The sequence below is a fragment of the Schistocerca piceifrons genome, chromosome 4, assembly GCF_021461385.2.
Source record: "Schistocerca piceifrons isolate TAMUIC-IGC-003096 chromosome 4, iqSchPice1.1, whole genome shotgun sequence".
NCBI lineage: Eukaryota > Metazoa > Arthropoda > Insecta > Orthoptera > Acrididae > Schistocerca > Schistocerca piceifrons.
Window position 1 is genome coordinate 138396087 of NC_060141.1, and position 20726 is coordinate 138416812.

The 20726-nt window shown below is 38.9% G+C and overlaps 1 protein-coding gene across 1 annotated transcript in view; it reads right to left on the reverse strand.

The window, feature by feature from the left end:
- LOC124796307 (cholinesterase 1-like) overlaps nt 1-20726 on the reverse strand; it is a 248441-nt gene that overhangs the window by 74952 nt on the left and 152763 nt on the right. The window contains exon 6 of the mRNA XM_047260433.1: nt 1405-1607. Within this exon, the coding sequence (XP_047116389.1) occupies nt 1405-1607 (203 nt within the window). The remainder of the gene's footprint in view (nt 1-1404; nt 1608-20726) is intronic.

The window sequence follows — 20726 nt, forward strand, 5'->3', positions numbered from 1 at the left end:
TGTAATTGTAAACTTTTGTTTGTCTGTGCATATACATCATATGTACCAATTTCTGTCCCATTCAGATAATTCCTTCGTGATGCGTATTTCCTTTTTTTTTTTTTTTTTTTTTTTTAAATCTGATGATACTCAGTGATTCATCACAAACATCAAGAGGGAATATAGATAAGTTTACAAGATCTCAAACATATTACAGCACAGATTTTATTCAGGGAGATGGTTTACAACAGCAATAGTTATCTACAACTCTGTCCTGACTGAGGAATCACAGTGATTTTTCCATCTTTCATCAAATGTGCATCTTTCACTTTCTTATTCACTTCAATGTCAGTTTTTCCCCCCTTATAAAGTAACTGTGTATAATATTTTAATATCTTGAGATTCAACAAAACATCTGCTCTTTTATTCTCTCTCTCTCTCTCTCTCTCTCTCTCTCTCTCTCTCTCTCTCTCTCTCTCTCTCTCTTTCTCCCCTCTCTCTCTCTCATTCACACACACACACATACACACACACACACACACACACACACACACACACACACACACATACACTGTAGTGCCTCGAGAATTTCAGAGTAAATTCTAGAGACACTCATATTTCACCATCTCGAACATACAATATTTTAAGGATGAGTGTGTGAAAGTGGAAATGTGTCTACTGCGCCACTGTTTATGTGTGTGCAGGATGGGCAAGTGTTACGAGAAGACTAAAGTTGTGGCAATCTATCAGCGCTGACAAAGTGGTGGCCGCGCACACCTTGGAAGCCATATGTCCAGTACAAGGAGTAATCAAGGGCTACTCTTTGGGAACAAATTAAACGGATTTTATCTAGAGCCTTACAAACTCTGTTGTTTGACTTGCTAGGAGCAAGAACTGTTTTGATGAGTGTTGTTAAAACCAAAAGAGACTGTAATGGTATATGTTAAGTACTAAGTTTTTCCACATGTAGTTGATTTATGAGACTTGAAAGAGCATGTGAAACTTGTGTAGTTGTCTTATTGTGAAGAAGAAAATATAGCGGAGTTGATATAAAAGTATTCTGATAGTAATGAATCATTTCAAGGGTAGAGAAGTCGTTCAGTAATATTTCCCTAACCAGCACATAATCTTCAGAGAAGAAGCATTGTGAAGATAGGCGGAGCCATCTGTCCTGAGAAGAAGATTGGCTGCACACGATACATAAATCACCCGTAAGAGACGTTTGAGTCTTGCAGCCCAGTACTACACAGTCTCTGGTCATCCGGTCATTGGGAAAGTGTTAGAAGATGTGCACACGCACACACACACACACACAAACAAACAAACAACTTTACAATCCACTGCAAGCTATTATATGTTCTCTGCATCTACACACACACTCCACAAACCACTGTACAACTCATGGCAGAGAGTTCAGAAACATACCTCTTCAGAAAGAGCTCGCTGATCATCTTGCACTAGTTCATCTCCGCTCAGTGAGTTCAAGAAATCTAGTAAATCCTCTGAGGAGTCACTCCCAGTGTAGCCAAGCGCCCTTGCAAAGCGGAATGCTCGATCCCGTGCAGGTGCTGCTATTGCACGTGGATTTAATATGCAGCCACTCATTGCAATGGCTCGCTGAAACAGCCCTATGAAAAAGATGACATCTGTAGACTGAAACCATCTAATGAACATACACCAAACAGTATAGCCCACAAGTAAAAGTAACCATAGATTTAATATAAAATCTTCTTCATGAATAGCTCATCAATTCACAGAAAATTCAGCACAATATATCATTTCCTTTCATACATATCATTTAACAACCCTATGTTTACATTTAGGAATTTAGCTTAATACTATTAGACACAGGAAAGACTCTATGGATACTTTAAGGTAACAAGATTTGGAAATAATGTCACTTGTAACAAGCAACACTTATTAAAAAGTCACTTGTTACTTATTGTTACATATTAAAAAGTGTAGCTCTTTCTTTTTGTAAAACACCATGGCTTAATTAGTATCTCTCAAAAGATAGGAAACAAATTGTGACTCAGAAAAACCTGGAAGAAAACATAATCTGCATGTTATAATTAATGAATTTTTGTAAGATTTGTCATTACTAGGTGAAGGAGATATGGTGATTTGAATTATTTGTTAAAAATTCTAATAGTGCTCAATTCAATAACAAATAAAATCATGAATTGCTGATTACCAGCTTTGGTTGATTAATAATCACCTACAGGTCATGCTTATTTACTAAAGAATCAGTACCTATGTACAATGTTGGCAACAACACCATCATAAATGTAAATGTCATGTGACCAGGGCCTTCCGTTGGGTAGACCATTCACCGGGTGCAAGTCTTTCGATTTGACGCCACTTGCGCATCAGTGGGGACGAAATGATGATGATAAGGATAACACAACACCCAGTCCCTGAGCGGAGAAAATCTCCGACCCAGCCAGGAATCAAATCCAGGCCCTTAGGATTGACGTTCTGTCATGCTGACCACTCAGCTACCAGGGCGAACAACACCATCATTACCAAGTATAACTCAGATCATGTTTTCTAATAAATCTGTAATTAAGTACAATGTCAGTCATATCAGTATTATTAATTGTAGTATGATCAAGACTATTATAATTTTTAACAATTAATGAATAACAGCAGACTCACACAGCCTGGAGATGAAATAAATAAATGTACATCAGTTCTGCCAAGAGGGTCCACAAATCCATCTATTGCAGATAACTTCAAGATATTCTGACTGTACAATCCATCATCAATTAGACCATTCAGTAACCAGTGCCAGTTTTACATATCATAAATTGAGTTAAAAGAAACCATATCAAGAGAACAGGATACAAAAAGTTCCTCGTGTTCACCCTACATAGATGATTTTCCAATACCACTGACTGTCAGTGACAAATCTGTAGACATTATATCATATTGTATCAGCACATGTTGCAATGAGTTGCAGATGTGTTGACAAAATATGCTAATAGGCATACACTTACAAATGGCTCTCCTTTATATTTCATATATATTGTTAAAACAAACAATGGAAAATCCAGGATGGGATGTAACAATGTATGTTTTACATACTGTTAGTGACACATTTGAGAAAAATGGCGTGAAATAAATATATTAGGCAGATTTTTAAATATATCATATCACATGTGATAACCCATGCTCCATAAAAGTCTCTAGAGGGAATAGGGGGTGTTTGGTGTAAGTCACATTCCAGATTATGATTTTTAAGAATTACACTCGAACATAATATTCTTTTTACAAGTAAAATATTCCACTTAGCTTTTAAATGATTGATAACACCTGATGTGTTTGGTTGTAAGCTCAATTTGTAGCTATAAGAAGCAAGAAAATAACAAACATAATACTGATTCTAAAAAGGTTGCTCAAGGTAGACTAGCACTTTCTCAGATAAGTATGTAAGGAGTTTGTAAGGCACAATGAGACAGGAAGACTGTACCGAAGTGCTTTGTAAGTACAATGTGGGGGCAGTTATTACACAATTGTTTAAAATCATGACAGAAATTTGTGATTTTTGCAACTATGTAATAGCTATGTATCTATACCAATAATTTCTAGATGCTATAGATGTAGTTCTCAAGAAATCACTGTATCAAACTCAATAAAATTTTCAGAAAGAAGAAAGCAGTTTAAAATATCACCCTATGTAAGTTCTCAGAGAGCAGTAGAATAGATATTAATAGGGGAACAAATATTCATTTAAAGCTTGTAATTAATATGCATGGCATTGCATAGAAGGTGAATATCAGGTTTGTCAATATAACCACTTTCACATCACTCAGTAGCACTATGTAATTCACCCAAGCTTCATAATAAACATCCCATATTCAGTAAAATTCCTGAAGTTGCTTTTTCTTTAATATTTTAGTTTAGTTCATTTACTGGTTCATGATACCTGTAATAGCATTGCATACTGCAAGTACTGAACACATCACTACAATTTAATTACATTTTAAGTGTTAAAAGAAATTCCTTAAATTAATGTATGTATGAAACCTCCAACATAATACATAATTTTTACAATATACAGCAGCACTCAACCACAATTTGATATTGGCTTACTTTATTGAAAAAACCAGTTACTGGTTTTGAAATCATGAAACGATCATCAGACAGAATGCATACTTTTATCAAACTGACAGTACATCAATCTACAGGCAAGTTGCACTACTTTAAATGTGAACATTTTAGGTTAGGCTTTACCGTGGCTGTTATTGACATTAAATGAAACAACAAGTTTACTGTTACCAGTCACTGTTCAATAAAGCTTTATAAGATTGGCTAGTTTTATCTTCTGTGTAGCTTTCATTTTCTGTATGATGAACTCGGTGTGCTCTTTGACTTTTTTGGTTATGGAGTCGTATTCTAATCTATGAAGCAACTTTCCCAACTGTAATTCTGCAATATAAATCTGTGTGTTGAACATTTGTTTTTAATATAAAGTTCTTTCAGTTAATTATTAACCCAGAGTTTTCGTGCGTTTTCCAGTGTTTTCTTTGCAGTTGTCGTGTTTGTTTTGATGTCAATCTTGACATAATTTGGAATGACGTTATTCTTGAGACAATTCCTATTGAAGTGTATGTATTGTGTCGTCATTGCGACCTTTTCTGCACTGTTTTTGTACTTGAAAATGTCCTTGATTGCCTGACTGGACACATTAACTTTAAATGTGAACATTTTAGGTTAGGCTTTACCATGACTGTTATTGACATTAAATGAAACAAGTTTACTGTTACCAGTCACCAGTTACCAGTCACTGTCTAAAAGAGCTTCAGTTTTTCTTTTTCATATTGAACAGTGACTGGTAACAGTAAACTTGTTTCATTTAAAGTTGTGCTACAATGAAGACATACTAATAGTTTCAAAATGTGATAACAATGGCTGCACTATAAACTCTGTTAGGATACAGCTTTCATGAAATGATCACTTAGGCAAAAATAAATTTTAATCAGCCTTCAAACTGTTTCGTATCCTAATAGAGTGGCACTTACACCCAACTTCCTCATTTATTCCATTCTCTGTTATACCTACAATTTTTGCTCTCTGCAGCTCCCTTTAGTACTATGTAAGTAATTCACTAGTGTCTTAATATACTTTCTAGCATCCTGACTCTCCTTATGTAAAGTGTCTTACACACATTCTCTCCCCTCATAAGTCTGCAGAGAATCATCTCATTGCATATCAGTCAACTTAATATTCAGCATCCTTCTGTGACCCCGTATCTCAAATTATTCTCTTCTTTTCTGGTTTTCCTACAGTCGGTGATTCACTTCCACAAAATGCTGTGCTCCAGACACACAGTCTCACAAATTTATTTCTCAAGTTAATATCTACTTTTGGCATTAACAGATTTCCTCTGGCAAAGAATGCTTTATTCACCTGTCTGTGACTTACATCCTCTGTACTTTGTTCACCATGCTTTATTTTGCCTACAAGGTAGTAGAACTGCTTTGATGTTAAAATTAGCAATAATGTCATTTCCACTGCTCGTCATTAGTTTCATATTTATTTGTTTTACTCTCAATCCATATCCTGTGTTCAGTACAGTATTTACTAAATTTAACAGGTCATGTTATTCTTCTTCACTTTCACAGAAAATAACATGTCAGCTAATCTTATCAATGATATCCTTTCATTCTAAATTTTAGTTTCATTTTTGAACCTTTATTTTGTTTCATTCAGTTTTTCTTTGATATAAGGATTGAACATTATTGGAGAAACACTGCATCCTTGCATTATGCCCTCTTCGTATATGAGTGCTTATCTTTCAACTTATGCTCTTACGGTTTCCTCTTCGTTTTTTGTGCATACTGTATTGTGTACTATTTTACCTGTCTTTCTCTAAAGTGCATGCAAAATTTTTGAGGATTTCAAAAATCTTTTACCACTTTAAAGAGTCAAACATTTCTTCTAGGTAGACAAATACCACATAATGTCTTTGAGTTTTCTCAAATCTTGCGTCTATTATCAACTGTAATGTCATAACTGGTACCTTTACCTGTTGTAAAACCAAATTGGTCACCTTCTAAAATAGCTTCAGTTTTTCTTTTTCATTCTTCTGCTACTATTTTGGTAAACAACATACATGAATTGTCAAGTGAATTGTATGATAGTTTTTGCATTTACCTGTTGTTTCTATCTTCAGGATCATGTGAATGATATTCAATCTAAAATCTGATGGTATATCACCAGTTTCATAGATTTTATGCTCTAACTTGAATAATTATTTCATTATCATTTCCCACAGTGATTTTAGAAACTCTACAGGAATGTTATCTGGCATTTCTGACTTATTTCATTGCACTTCTTCCAAAGCACTGTCGAACTCTAGCTCGATTATTGGATAGCCTTGTTCAGAACATTATTTTGTTTTGTTCTTTCATCTATCAATTGAATTTCTTGTTACTCTTAGCTTTATTGCCATTACCTTTCTTATACCTATAACTGCTTTGTCCAATTCCTGACCACCCACTTTAGAGACGTCCATTCACACCTCAGCTGAATTACTTACTGTACGATTCATTATCGCATTATCAACAGGTTCAGAGAACTTGACTGCAGGTCATCATTCCTTAATACTTCAGTATTCTACTTCCTTGTACCTTGATTACCATTACAATTCTCTTAAGCTTTGATCCACTCTTCATCACTACCAAATTATGATCTGGATCTATATTCCACCACTAGATTTTAGTTTTGCAAATCAATTGTTCAAGACATCATGAAAACATTAGCTCACTTGAAAACAGTAACTCTTCTGGTTATATGACATTTCAACTGAAGTACTAAACTCTTGCAATGACTTAACAAATCCCCTTCTGAGTCCTCTTTTTTATCAGTTGAAAAGGCAACATATATTTCTTGAAAGACTGAAGTACATAGTAGCAACATCAATTTTAAAAGTGGAGACAAGTTTGCGATCTCTAATTATGAACCCATCTCCCTCCTTCTAGCATCCTCAAAAATTTCAGAACACTGGATCACCTTTCTGACAATAACCTGATAACAATAGCTTATTACAATTTCTGTAAAGACATCTTTACAGAGAAAGCATTACATGATGTCACAAAGTCAGTTCTGATTGTATGGGTTTCAGTTATGCTGGTCATAGAATTATCAACATCAACATCGATACTCTGCAAACTGCCGTTATGTACATGGCAGAGGGTATGTGCCATTATACTAGTTGTTAGAGTTCCTTCCTTTTCCATTCACATACGGAGTGTGGGTAGAATGAGTGTTTGAATGCCTCTGTGTGTGCAGTAATTATTCTAATCTTATCCTCACTACCCCTATGTGACGTAAACTATCATGAGAAAGCCTTCAAGAGTCTTCCAGTTCAGTTCCTTCAGTATCCCTGTGACACTCTCCGACAGATTAAACAAACCTGTGATCATTCATGCTGCCTTTCTCTGTATATGTTCAATAGCCCCTGTTAATCCTATTTGGTGTGGGTCCCACACACTTGAGCAATAGTCTAGAATTGGTCATGCAAGTGATTTGTAAGCAATCCCCCTTTGTAGATTTATTGAACTTCTCCAGTATTCTATCAATAAACCAGAGTCTACCAGCTGCTTTGCCCACAACTGGACCTATGTGGTCATTCCATCTCATATCCCTACGAAGCGTTACCCCCCGGTATTTGAATGAGTTGACCAATTCCAACAGTGACTCACTGATATTATAGTCAGAGAATACTACATTTTTTGTTTTTTTTTTTTTTTTTGTTTTGTTTTGTGAACTGCAAAATTTTACATTACTGAACATTTAGAGCAAGTTGCCAGTCTCTGCACCACATTGAACTCCTATCAGATTTAACTGAATAGTTGTACAGCTTCTTTCACATAGTACTTTGTTATAGATAATTGCATCATCTGCAAAAAAGCCTGATTTTACTATTAATATTATCTGCAAGGTCAATAATATACAATATGAACAGCAAGGTTCCCAACACACTTCCCCTGGGGCACACCCAAAGTTCCTTCTACATCTGACAATGACTCACCTAAAAGTCCTCAATCCATTTACAAATTCACTTGATACACCATATGATAGTACTTTTGACAGTAAGCATAGCTGTGGCACTGAATCAAATACTTTTTGGAAATAAAGAAATACTACATCTACCTGTTTGCCTTGATCCAAAGCTTTCAGTATGTCATGTGAGAAAAATCTGAGTTGGGTCTCACATGACTGATGCTTTGGAAATCCATGCTGGTTGGCACTGAGTAGATCACTCTGTTCAAGTCACCTCATTATGTTTCAGCTCAGAATATGTTCTAAGATTTCACAACAAACTGATGTCAAGGATATTGGATGGTAGTTTTGTGGAACACTTCTACTAGCCTTCTTGTAGACAGGTGTGACCTGTGCCTTTTTCCAAGAACTGGGCACAGTTTTTATTCAAGGGATCTACCACAGATTATAGTCGGAAGAGGAGGTAACTCAGCTGCAAATACAGTATAGAATCTGACTGGGATTCCATTGTTCAGTTTTAATGATTTCAGCTGTTTCTCAACACCACTGACACTGATACTTATTACATTCATCTTTTCAGTGGTACAAGAATTAAATAGGAGAAATTCTCCTGGGTTTTCCTTTGTAAAAGAACATTTGAAAACAGAGTTAGGCATTTCAACTTTTTCTTTGCTATCCTCAATTTCAGTTCCTGTCTCATGCACTAGGGAAAGGACACTAACTTTGGTGTCACTAAAAGCCTTTACATACAACCACAGTTTCTTTGGGTGCTGTGGAAGATCACTTGACAATATTCTGCTGCAGTAGTCCCTGAAGGCTTCATGCATTGCTCTCTTGATGGCCAAGTGTGCTTCATTCAGCATCTCTCTATAGCCCTACACTTTGTTTCTTTAGAAGTTTCTTTACAGTGACTGTGTACTGTGGAGGTTCCCTAATTATGAACTGTTCAACTGGGTACATGTCCATCCAGTGCCTGGTCAACTATTCTTTTAAACTTGATCTAGAGTTCCTTTACATGCTCGTGCTGAAAGTTTCAAGCTCCTCATTGAGATCTGACACCACTGATTCACTGATTTTTTATCTAGTTTACTGAACATATATACCTTTCTGCACGTTTTAGTTGTCCTTTGTACTCTGGTAATAATTGTTGCCACACCTCAGTCATGGTCACTGATACCAGTGTGAAAGTGGACATCCTCAAAGAGGTCATGTCTATTCATTGCCATTAGACCCAATATATTTCCATCACGAGCCAGGGTTCCTAACTATCTATTCTAGGTAGTTTTCAGAGAAGGTATTTAGTAAAGTTTCACAGGAAGTCTTATCACACCCACCACTAAGAAAACTGTAATTTTCCCATTAATTTTTGGATGATTAAAGTCTTTGCTGATGATTACAGTATGATTATAGTATGACTGGTGAACTTACATACATGTGAATTGAGCTTGTCTCTAAAGTTTTGAGTTACATCAGGAGATGGGTCTGTGGGTGATCGAAAGATCCAATAATCATTTTATGCCCATCCCCAATACTGAGTCTTGCTCAAACAGTCTCACATGCAGCTTCAATTTCTACCTCAGTAGATTTGAGTTTTTTGCCTACTGTGACAAATATGCCACCTCCATTTCCTACACTCCTGGAAATTGAAATAAGAACACCGTGAATTCATTGTCCCAGGAAGGGGAAACTTTATTGACACATTCCTGCGGTCAGATACATCACATGATCACACTGACAGTACCACAGGCACATAGACACAGGCAACAGAGCATGCACAATGTCGGCACTAGTACAGTGTATATCCACCTTTCGCAGCAATGCAGGCTGCTATTCTCCCATGGAGACGATCGTAGAGATGCTGGATGTAGTCCTGTGGAATGGCTTGCCATGCCATTTCCACCTGGCGCCTCAGTTGGACCAGCGTTCGTTCTGGACGTGCAGACCGTGTGAGACGACGCTTCATCCAGTCCCAAACATGCTCAATGGGGGACAGATCCGGAGATCTTGCTGGCCAGGGTAGTTGACTTAAACCTTCTAGAGCACGTTGGGTGGCACGGGATACATGCGGACGTGCATTGTCCTGTTGGAACAGCAAGTTCCCTTGCCGGTCTAGGAATGGTAGAACGATGGGTTCGATGACAGTTTAGATGTACCGTGCACTATTCAGTGTCCCCTCGATGATCACCAGTGGTGTACGGCCAGTGTAGGAGATCGCTCCCCACACCATGATGCCGGGTGTTGGCCCTGTGTGCCTCGGTCGTATGCAGTCCTGATTGTGGCACTCACCTGCACGGCGCCAAACACGCATACGACCATCATTGGCACCAAGGCAGAAGCGACTCTCATCGCTGAAGACGACACGTCTCCATTCGTCCCTCCATTCACGCCTGTCGCGACACCACTGGAGGCGGGCTGCACGATGTTGGGGCGTGAGCGGAAGACGGCCTAATGGTGTGCGGGACCGTAGCCCAGCTTCATGGAGACGGTTGCGAATGGTCCTCGCCGATACCCCAGGAGCAACAGTGTCCCTAATTTGCTGGGAAGTGGCAGTGCGGTCCCCTACGGCACTGCGTAGGATCCTACGGTCTTGGCGTGCATCCGTGCGTCGCTGCGGTCCGGTCCTAGGTCGACGGGCACGTACACCTTCCGCCGACCACTGGCGACAACATCGATGTACTGTGGAGACCTCACACCCCACGTGTTGAGCAATTCGGCGGTACGTCCACCCGGCCTCCCGCATGCCCACTATACGCCCTCGCTCAAAGTCCGTCAACTGCACATACGGTTCACGTCCACGCTGCCGCGGCATGCTACCAGTGTTAAAGACTGCGATGGAGCTCCGTATGCCACGGCAAACTGGCTGACACTGACGGCGGCGGTGCACAAATGCTGCGCAGCTAGCGCCATTCGACGGCCAACACCGCGGTTCCTGGTGTGTCCGCTGTGCCGTGCGTGTGATCATTGCTTGTACAGCCCTCTCGCAGTGTCCGGAGGAAGTATGGTGGGTCTGACACACCGGTGTCAATGTGTTCTTTTTTCCATTTCCAGGAGTGTATTTGCATATCCTTTCAACATAGACTTCAACTTTCCCCAGAAATTTCACTGATATCAATTTCAGGTTTCAGCCAGCTTTCTGTACCTAATATTATGTGAGCTTCACTGCTTTTCATGGCACTTTGCTGCAAATGCTTCAGCTGTTTACAGTTAGGATTTTAATACTCCCACCTATGGGAGGCATTTCTTTCAATCTTACACTGATACTTCTGAGTTGCCAATAGCTATCATTATCTGGATTGGATAGAGAGTTGCCTAATCCAAAAAAGTCTTGCGTGCACCCTACACACAGTCAGCTACCTGAATGGCAGCCTCTGATGCGTACTGCACACATGATTTATTTAGGGGAACCCTACAGTTCTCAACCCTATGGCACAAGTCCAGGAAGTCGCAGCATAGCTTGTCACAGAACCTTCAAAGTCTCTGGTCCAGTCCTTTCACTCAACTCAGACCCAAAGGGCCATGATCAGTTCTGGGGACAACGCTGCAAATTGTGAGCATCACTGAAACTCCACATGCAAGGTTAGTCTTTTCAACCTTCTCTACCAGTCACTGGAATGACCCAAATATGACTTCAGAGCCCAGATGACAGGCATAATTTTTTCCAATGTGCACCACAATCTGCAGTTGGTTGCACCCTGTTCCTTCAATGACTACCAGAATAGCCTCTTCAACATCCTGAATGAGGGCCCAGGCATACACATTAGGTGCATCTGGTGTCCTTTCCTGTTCCTTGCTGCCATTACCCCAAGGGTTACCATCATTCACCATATGTTTGAACTGCCAACAGTTAATAGACCCGCACCCTTTTGTGTTTGCTTCCTCCTGAGAACAGAAAAAACAGTTTCCCAAAACAGGTGAAGTGAGTCCCACTGGCTCAGTTTCAGTTTCAGTGAAAGACAGCACCTAGCACCTCAAACTTGTTGGTTAGGAGTATTGGTACAACACTCTGAGTCCCCCCTGGTCCCTGTCCACTCTGTGCCTAGGTCTATCATTGACATTGACATTGACCATTCTACTAAGGAAACTAAAATCGTACTTTACTAAATACCTTCTCTGAAAACTACCTAGAACAGGTAGTTAGGAACCCCAGCTCATGATGGAAATATATTGGATCTAATGGCAATGAATAGACCTGACCTCTTTGAGGATGTCCGTATTCAAACTGGTATCAGTGACCATGACTCATTTGTGGCAACAATTATTACCAGAGTACAAAGGACAACTTTGTGTTGAAACAGTCATATCATAACAATAGAAAGCAAGGAGATAACACTGAAAAATGATACCAAGTTTTCTGGGTGTGGTCCATGTTATGTTGTAAATAACTATTTGTGATGAAACCAACATTGCAACCACAGCCACAGTTACAGAGGCCTTGGCCTTCCTCTGTGTCTAATCATGTATGTTGTTGTCCAGAGTGACTGTATTTTGTCATGACTGCTCTACTGAGTATGACATTACATTATAATTTTAAAAATGTTGATATAATTGATCTCTGGTGGTAGAAAGAGTGGGAAACTTTATTGTAATAGGTTTTCTGAGGTGGAGGGAGTGGGGATCTGCTGTTTTCTATAGTCTCCTACAATTTGTGCCGTATTTGGTAGTCATCAGTGAGTGAGCTATGGATTCTCATTTCCCATGTGCCGCGTAGCAACAGTTACTCACCAGTAACTCTTGTGTCTTGTGTAGTTATGAGTTATTTCTTATTACATTTCTTGTTACTCTGATTATTAATGGTTTTATATTAAAGTTAAATGTTCAGAATTAATCTATGGTATAATTTACAAGACTATACAGAAAGTCCGAGTGAGGTACCACTTCCTGTGAACAAAGATTAGTCAATGGTCAAAGGGACTCCACGGTGTACAATGCAGGCCCAAATAGTGAAGCTGGAAGCTCTTGTAGTGGAGGCATGAAATGGTGTTGACTGTGTATCAGGCTTGTTGAAGCATCAAACACTCCTTTTAAGCCCATACAATCATAACCGAAACCTTTATGACTGAAATACTGTAAGTAGCTGATGTAATTTGATTTGAGTCTCAGCAGTGGTCTTTTATTTGACTCCTTCTTCTTGCTTCATTTCCATTCAGTTAACATGTAATGGCAAAAGACTTTTGATTGTACATTAACAACTCTCTGTACAGCTTATTCTTACCAAAAAGATATAAATCCCATAACTCTGTTCCATACATGGATATGTCACAATACTTGATACCAAGGGATAACCAACACACAGAGCGCATGTCACAGTTATGACATGATACTCATATAACCATTAGTCAACCAATGGCACACTGCCAATATACGTAATTGCCCAGTACGACACAGACATACTGGGCTGTCAGATTAGAAGAGGTGATACTATACTTAGTGAAGCTCGTTGGGCTCTGGTGGGTGGCAGCCATGTTGGCACAAGCCTAACTACATCCCCTCTATTCATGTTGTTAGGGTGTTTTAATACTTCAGTGACCTCACTGATCTTCCACTTCCTCATTCCAGCTGCTTGGCAGGTACGCAGGTTTTGTTGAATTTTATTTTCTGTTTGAATATTTCTGGCACTCAACCACTGCAGATTTGTTGTGCTGCTAAACTGAAATGTGGCACTCATGCTCCCATACGTGTATTGCTACTGACTTGCTAGTTTTGCCTATGTAGACTTCTCCACTCTCACAGTCCACTTAGGAAACAACTGCAGCATTCAACTACATCTTCTGTTATCAGTTACGCAATCATTGGCAGAATGGGATAACATTAACAGAATCACTCACCTGCAAGCACTTGCAACCAGTGGAACTATCGCCAGTTACCAGATGAAGAAATTTGATCAGTTAGCAAAGATGACACATGACAATAAGCTTTGCTTGGATGTTAAATCTCTCATCTCATGCCGTCAGAAATGTAATGACAGAAGCAGTGGCTAAGTGATTAAACTTCACCTCACACATGAACAGATCCCAAAGCATTCTCATGCACATCTGTGAGTGAAGCTGAGAAAATTAGGCAAGAAACTGTTCAAATTTTACTATGTCCCAACTCAAAAAAGCACAAACATAGCCTTGAGGAAAGGCCAGATTTATTAAATGAGCCCATCTGCAATGAACTACCAGTGGACCCTATGACTAAGACAGGTCAGAAGACACAGACGTTAATCAAGGACTCAATAATTGATGCTGATACAGCCAAGGGACTCATTCCCAGAATTGAAGTCCACTTAGAATTTATGGAGTGCCAAAAATATAAAAATAAGGTCAATCATAAATGGGATTAATACGCCTACATACAACATAGCAAAGTATCTGGCCTGTAAGTTAAGACTTCTAGTGGGCCAAAAAGAAATCTTATGCAAAGAACTCCATGCTCTTTATAGAGGGCATAAAGGGAGAAACAATTTTACCCATGGATATCATGAGCATCTTGAACTTGAAGTCATTATTTGCAAATGTGGCTGCAATCAAAACTGTTCACATTGTACAAGAGCTTATCCTGTCAGATATTAACTAACTGGTTGGTTTATGTTTGTTATCAACATACTTCAGATGGCCATGAAAATACCACCAACAGATAGACACCATGGTAATCCATTGTTATCTATCTTCATTAGCAACTGACATATTCATGGAAGTCTTTGAAGGAAAGGCACTTTGTTTAGCTCCTTTATACTCACAGTGCTGGTTCAAGAATATGGACAACATGTTCACTACATGGCCTCATGGTGGGGTGGTGTTACACAGTGTAATGTAGCAACTAAGTTATATAGTAATGTATAAGTGAATCTGCCTCTATTTGTTTTTTTTTTTTACTTACATTTGATAATACTAGTAACAACTAAAGGTTCCACCCAAATTTAAAGAGAAGAATTTCATGCCACCCTTAAGATGATGCAAAATAAACTATTTACTTTGTGCTCCAATTAAATTAAGAGAGAGCACTTGAAATGACACAAGGCAGGCAGACGACTGAACGTTACTTATGGATGGCAATGAGTTGTTTAGAGTGGGAAGGCATGACAATGGAGTAGCCGGAAGATATAAGGGTAAGATGTTTGCTTGGGAATGCAAAAAAAGTCTCCCTTTGTGATGAAGCACGCTGGGATATTTTTTACTTCCCCTCTTGTTTTGCCATCTACCTCATTAAAATTCATTTTTCCATTTTTGACTAATTACTGTTAACATACGTGAGTATAAGCTGCATTTTCATAAAAGAGAAAAGTTAGCCCTTAAGTTTTACAGAAAATAGCACCAGATCTAATTTTCTGCTTAGTTTTGTGTATGTCAGCAAGTTCCTAATTTATTTTCACTGTTTCTATTTAATATCTTTTGTTATAGGGTGAAATCAGTAATTGTTTTGTAACTTAAATTCTATTGTTGATTTATAAAAAATATAAGTTCTGTGCTAATTATAAACATGTGGAGGAACAATTAATAGTATTCTTAAAGGATCTATTTGGCCCTATTCGAAAACATGTTAGCAAAGCCAGCCCTTAATTAATTCCAAAGTAATTAACAGTTTTGTCGAAAGTATTGTTTGTATAACTATATCTGTTGATTTCATCATTTAAACAAATAATATGGCTTAACCGTTGTAGTAGAAGAAACTGTTAAAAAGACCCAATTTTTTTATGTATTCAGTTAATTTGATGAGCTAAGTTATAATTGTGATTTCTGTAAATTAAACATCAAGCAATGTGTAGTTTCAGTGCTTTTTATTGTGATAATATATAAGGGCCTGATTTTTGGTCCTGACACAGTTAGTTCACGGCTGGGTTTCAGACGCGGAACCTGTATTGGTTAGATCAACAACAATGCATCAACTTAACTGTGAATTAAGTGTTACACCAATATGCCATGTGTTAAAGCAATGATGGTGACTGTTCAATTTATTTGAAAGACTGTGAAATGTGTGGTTAGGTTTTTACAGCTCGTAAATGTTCAACAGTAAACTATTGTAACAATATGTGGATGTTTGCCTGCGACATATTAATGAGGCTTATCGAAAGTTAAACAATAGTTAACTGTCCATATTAAATGTGTATATTTGGGGGTTGTGAACAGTGAAAGTAAGGAACTGTGAAATGCAAATGTGCACCTGTTGGCTACATCATTTAAAGTAGTCAGTGTTGAACTTCCATCCCCATTTTTCAGCCAGTATAGCAAAGCAGTATGTTGACACCGAGGACAATCAACGAGGAAATAAAGCAGGTGAATCTCACACCTTCAGGTTAAGAACATTTTATTTTAATTGCTGTCTAATGAAGGTAATAGAGGGCGATACCTCATGGGTCAGATTCCTCTTATTTGAATTTATATCTTTTCACACATTTTTAAAAATGGATACATCTACTGGACTCATGAGTACCAAAGCTTATGTTCAGTGGAGAGGGCTCCAGCTAAACCAAAAAGCTCAGTTCTCCTTGCTTTGCCCTTAGAAGTCTGTCTCATAGTGATGACATACAGACATGATTGCTTGCGTACTTTCACTTCACTCAATTCTGTCCTATGGCATAATCTACTGGAATACAGCTACGGTCAAAAAATGATTTAGTCTATGGAGAGGTGCAATAAGAATATTGCGTAAAGTCATTAATCAAACATCTTTAGAGTATTAGGAATCCTTACACTCTGTAACAATACATCTACATCTACACTAAAACTAAACTTAACTGAACTCCATCCAAACAGGCCTTGGAAGTCCCAATGGTACCAACTGGCTGCTATGTCATCCTTAGCCCACGGGCATCACTGGACACGGGTATGGAGGGGCATGTGGTCAGCTCACCACTCTCCCAGCCATATGTCAGGTTATGAGACCGGAGCCACTACTTCTCAATCAAGAAGCTCCTCAGTTTGCCTCACAAGGGCTGAGTACACCCCGCTTGCCAACAGTGCTTGGCAGACTGGATGGTCAGCCATCCAAGTGCTAGCCCAGCCCGAAAGTGCTTAACTTTAGTGATTTGACGAGAACTGGTGTTACCACTGTGGCAAGGCCGTTGGCTCTACATCTACAATGGTGTCCAAAATTAAAGAAACAAACTGCTATTTCCCCATCCTTTATCTAACTCACAATATAATCATGCAAACTGTCAACAGATGTCTGTATGATAGTGTTTTGTACAGAAGATGACATTCCAGTCAACAGACATGATGTCAGGGCAGCTACCAAACAGGGTACTGTTTGCTGGGTAGTCCCGCACCCACAATCATTGTGTACACAGTTACAGACAGAGCATTATGGCAGTCTCTCTGCAATGGAGAGCCATACGAAGAATGGAAGCATGACAGTCGTAAGCTGATGTGTCCCAGTGACTTAATGTGGATTGTTTTGTTGTTTCTTGGATGTGGCTACAGTTTATAGAGACTGAAACTGTATCCTGAATGCCAGAGCAGGACCAACCATGTGTGACATCAGAGACAGAGAGGACCATTATTTGGCTGTAAGGGCATGACAGTACTGCTTCAGTACTGCACAGCAGCTGGCATCTGACCTTGCAGTATCCACTGGATGCCTGTATTGAGGCCACCAGTGTACAGAAGACTTCAGCAGAGTGGCTGTTGTTGTCAGAGACCTGCTGTATGTGTACCTCTGACGTATCTTCATGGAAGGGAGTGTCTAGAGTGGAGTCATCAACATGCCACATGCATAGTCGAACAGTGGACCAATGATCTTTCCACAAACGAGTCACGATTTGGTCTGGAAATTAATTCTCAATGGATCTGCATCTGGATGAAAGATGGTTTCAGGACCCAAACATTGTGGAAAAAGACAGATATTGAGGAGGGTCCTTAATGGTGTGGGCAAGGATTACGTTCACCACTCAAACAGCTCTTTGTGAAATTGTATGGGTGAAACTGCAAGGTTTAAATGGTGTCAGGTATCATGACAATATCTTGGGACCTCATGTGCAGTAGTTGCAAGACACTGATTCCCAGACTTCATACTGATGGATGATAATGCTCAATCTCATAGAGCACATGTTGTTGATGTTCTTGGAAATGGAAGATATTGCATGCATGGCATGGACTGATCACTCTCCTGATTTGAATCCCATACAGCATGTCTGGGATGCCCTAGGAAGACAGGTTGCATCATGTCAGCATCCACCAACCACTCCACAAGAGTTGTGAGCAGTTCTGCAGGAAGAACGGCCCTTATTGCCTCAACAAGAGATTGATGACATCCTTCACAGGTCTGCATTGCTGCCAGAGGTGGTCACACCCCATACTGAGCACTTTAACCAGTTGTCGGCATGTGTGTACAAAGCAGTTAAGTTGTAAAAAATTAGGAACATTTTTGTCTAGCATTATGCATGTTGCAATTGTTTATGTTCTGTATTCTTAATACCATTTCTGCTACGCTATCACCTGTTTATACTGTTTTGTGTCAAAATAAATGCAGTCTTGCAAAATTTCCATTTGTTGCCTTAATTTTTGGACATCAGTGTGCATCAATACTCCACAAGTCACCTGATAGTGTATGGCAGGAGGTACTTTTGGTACCACTAACTTACCCCCCTTCCCTGTTCCCCTCACAAATGGCAATAGGAAGATTGATCATCAGTAAGCCTCTGTATTAGCTCTACTTTCTCAAATTGTCCCAGCATGGTCATTTCACAGGATACATATGGGAGAAAGAAATGTGTAGTCCTACACTTCACAAAAAGTACTTTCTTGAAATTTCAATAGTAAACCTCTCCAGGATGCACAATGCCTCTTTATAGCTTCTGCCCTTGGAGCTTGTTGAGCATCTCTGTAATGTTATAGCGCTGACAAAATGATCCCAAGATAAAATGCACTGCTCTTCATTGGATCTTCTTTGTTTCTTCTATCAGTTCTACCTGGTAAGGGTCCCAAACTGATGAACAATGCTCAAGAATTGCTTGAAAAAGTGTCTTGTAAGTCACTTCTTTTGTGAACGAGTCACATTTCCTTAAGATTCTTCCTATCAAAGTAAGTCTGGCGTCTGCTTTCTGTCCTATTCATTTTATGCGATCATTCCACATAAGGTCACTCTGGATATTTAGTCCAAGATATTTTATGCTTGATACTCTTTCCAACAATTTGTCACCAATATCAGTAGTGTAGTTGTACAGTAGTGGATTTCTTTTCCTATCTGCACACAATATGTTACATTTATCTACATTTCTGGTCAACTGCTAGACCCTGTAGCTCCTCTGTAGATCATCTGCAAATTGATACTGCCTTCTGGCATTGCTACTTTCTTATAGACAACCACATCATATGTAAACAGTCTTAAAGAGCTCCCAACACTTTCTACTGGATCAGTTATATACATTGTAAACAGTAACAGTCCTATCATATTTACTTGGGGAACTCCAGAAATAACCTTTACATCTGTTAATTTTGTTCTGTTAAGAGTGATGTGTTGAGTTCTGCAAGGAAGTCTTGAACCCAGTTGCAGATCTGGTGTGATTGTTGGCAAGCTCATATTTTTCTCTCTAAACAGCACTGCACGACAGTGTGAAATGTCTTCCTGAAGTCAATGAATACAGAATCAACCTCAGCACCATTGTATGCAGAGCTATACTCGTGGAGTGACAGAGTGAGCTAAGTTTTGCAAGCTATCTTGTTTGCAGAATCTATGTCAGTTTTTATAGAGGTGACTTCCTTTCTCCTACAAGTCATAATTCTTGACCATAAAACATGTTCCATAATTCTACAACAGACTGACGTCAACAATATAGGCCTATCATTATGTGCAATTATACTCACTCAGAACATTTGTGGTTAATAACAAGAGTGAAATTAGGAGAACTCAACAGTTCTCAACACAGTAGTAGAATTAAACATAAATCTCATACATATTCTGTGTGTCCTAGTCCAGGGCACAGAATGGAGTTGTACGTTGTAGTACAAAATTCTACAGTACATTGCCAGAAGACATCAAGCAGGATACTAGATATCTCCCGATACTGAATAACAAAGCAGCCATTTCTTCTATAATTTATCAAACTATTTGCATCCACAAAAATAAATTCAGGTTAACTAATGTTCACATTAAACATGCTTCTCTGCGAGTTACCACTTGTTAAATTTAAGCTACATCAAAAAAAAGTTGTTTGTTCAGTTTCAGGAAACTGAATGAAGTAAATGTTTGGCAACATTGTCCCTGACAGGCTGCTTGAATATGCATGCATGATGACCTGATTGGTTAACTTCAATGTTGAATAACACAGAAATGGTGCAATGTATCGAATTTTTTTCTTAACAGTCATTTCTCAGCTCAACCTCCCCTGCCACACACAATTTTTTAGACTGTTTCTGACCCCCCTGTATATGTATTCAAGACACTTGAAACTAAACACTTCACTCTCCAATGCTGGCACAGAAGAATCATTCAGCTTATCAATTTCAGCTACATTTTTGGTAAAAAAGTGTAACTTCAGAGCTGAAGAAATACTGAACATTCTGTATGGCCAGATGGGTCCATGGGTCCATGTGATATGTCAAAAAAGAAAGTTACAGCCCACTAGCATTGCAGTGTTGTTGTTGCTCAGAAGTATGATGTAATGTTCCTTCCACTCATGATAAGTGAGAAATCCTGGTTCGAGTCCCAGTCCAGCAAAAATTTTTGCTGTTATCATTCCATTCTACAGCTGGTAGCTGCCCATATTTGTAACTACAAATACGTTTCATGAATTAGCATAAGGGTTCTGTACACACTAT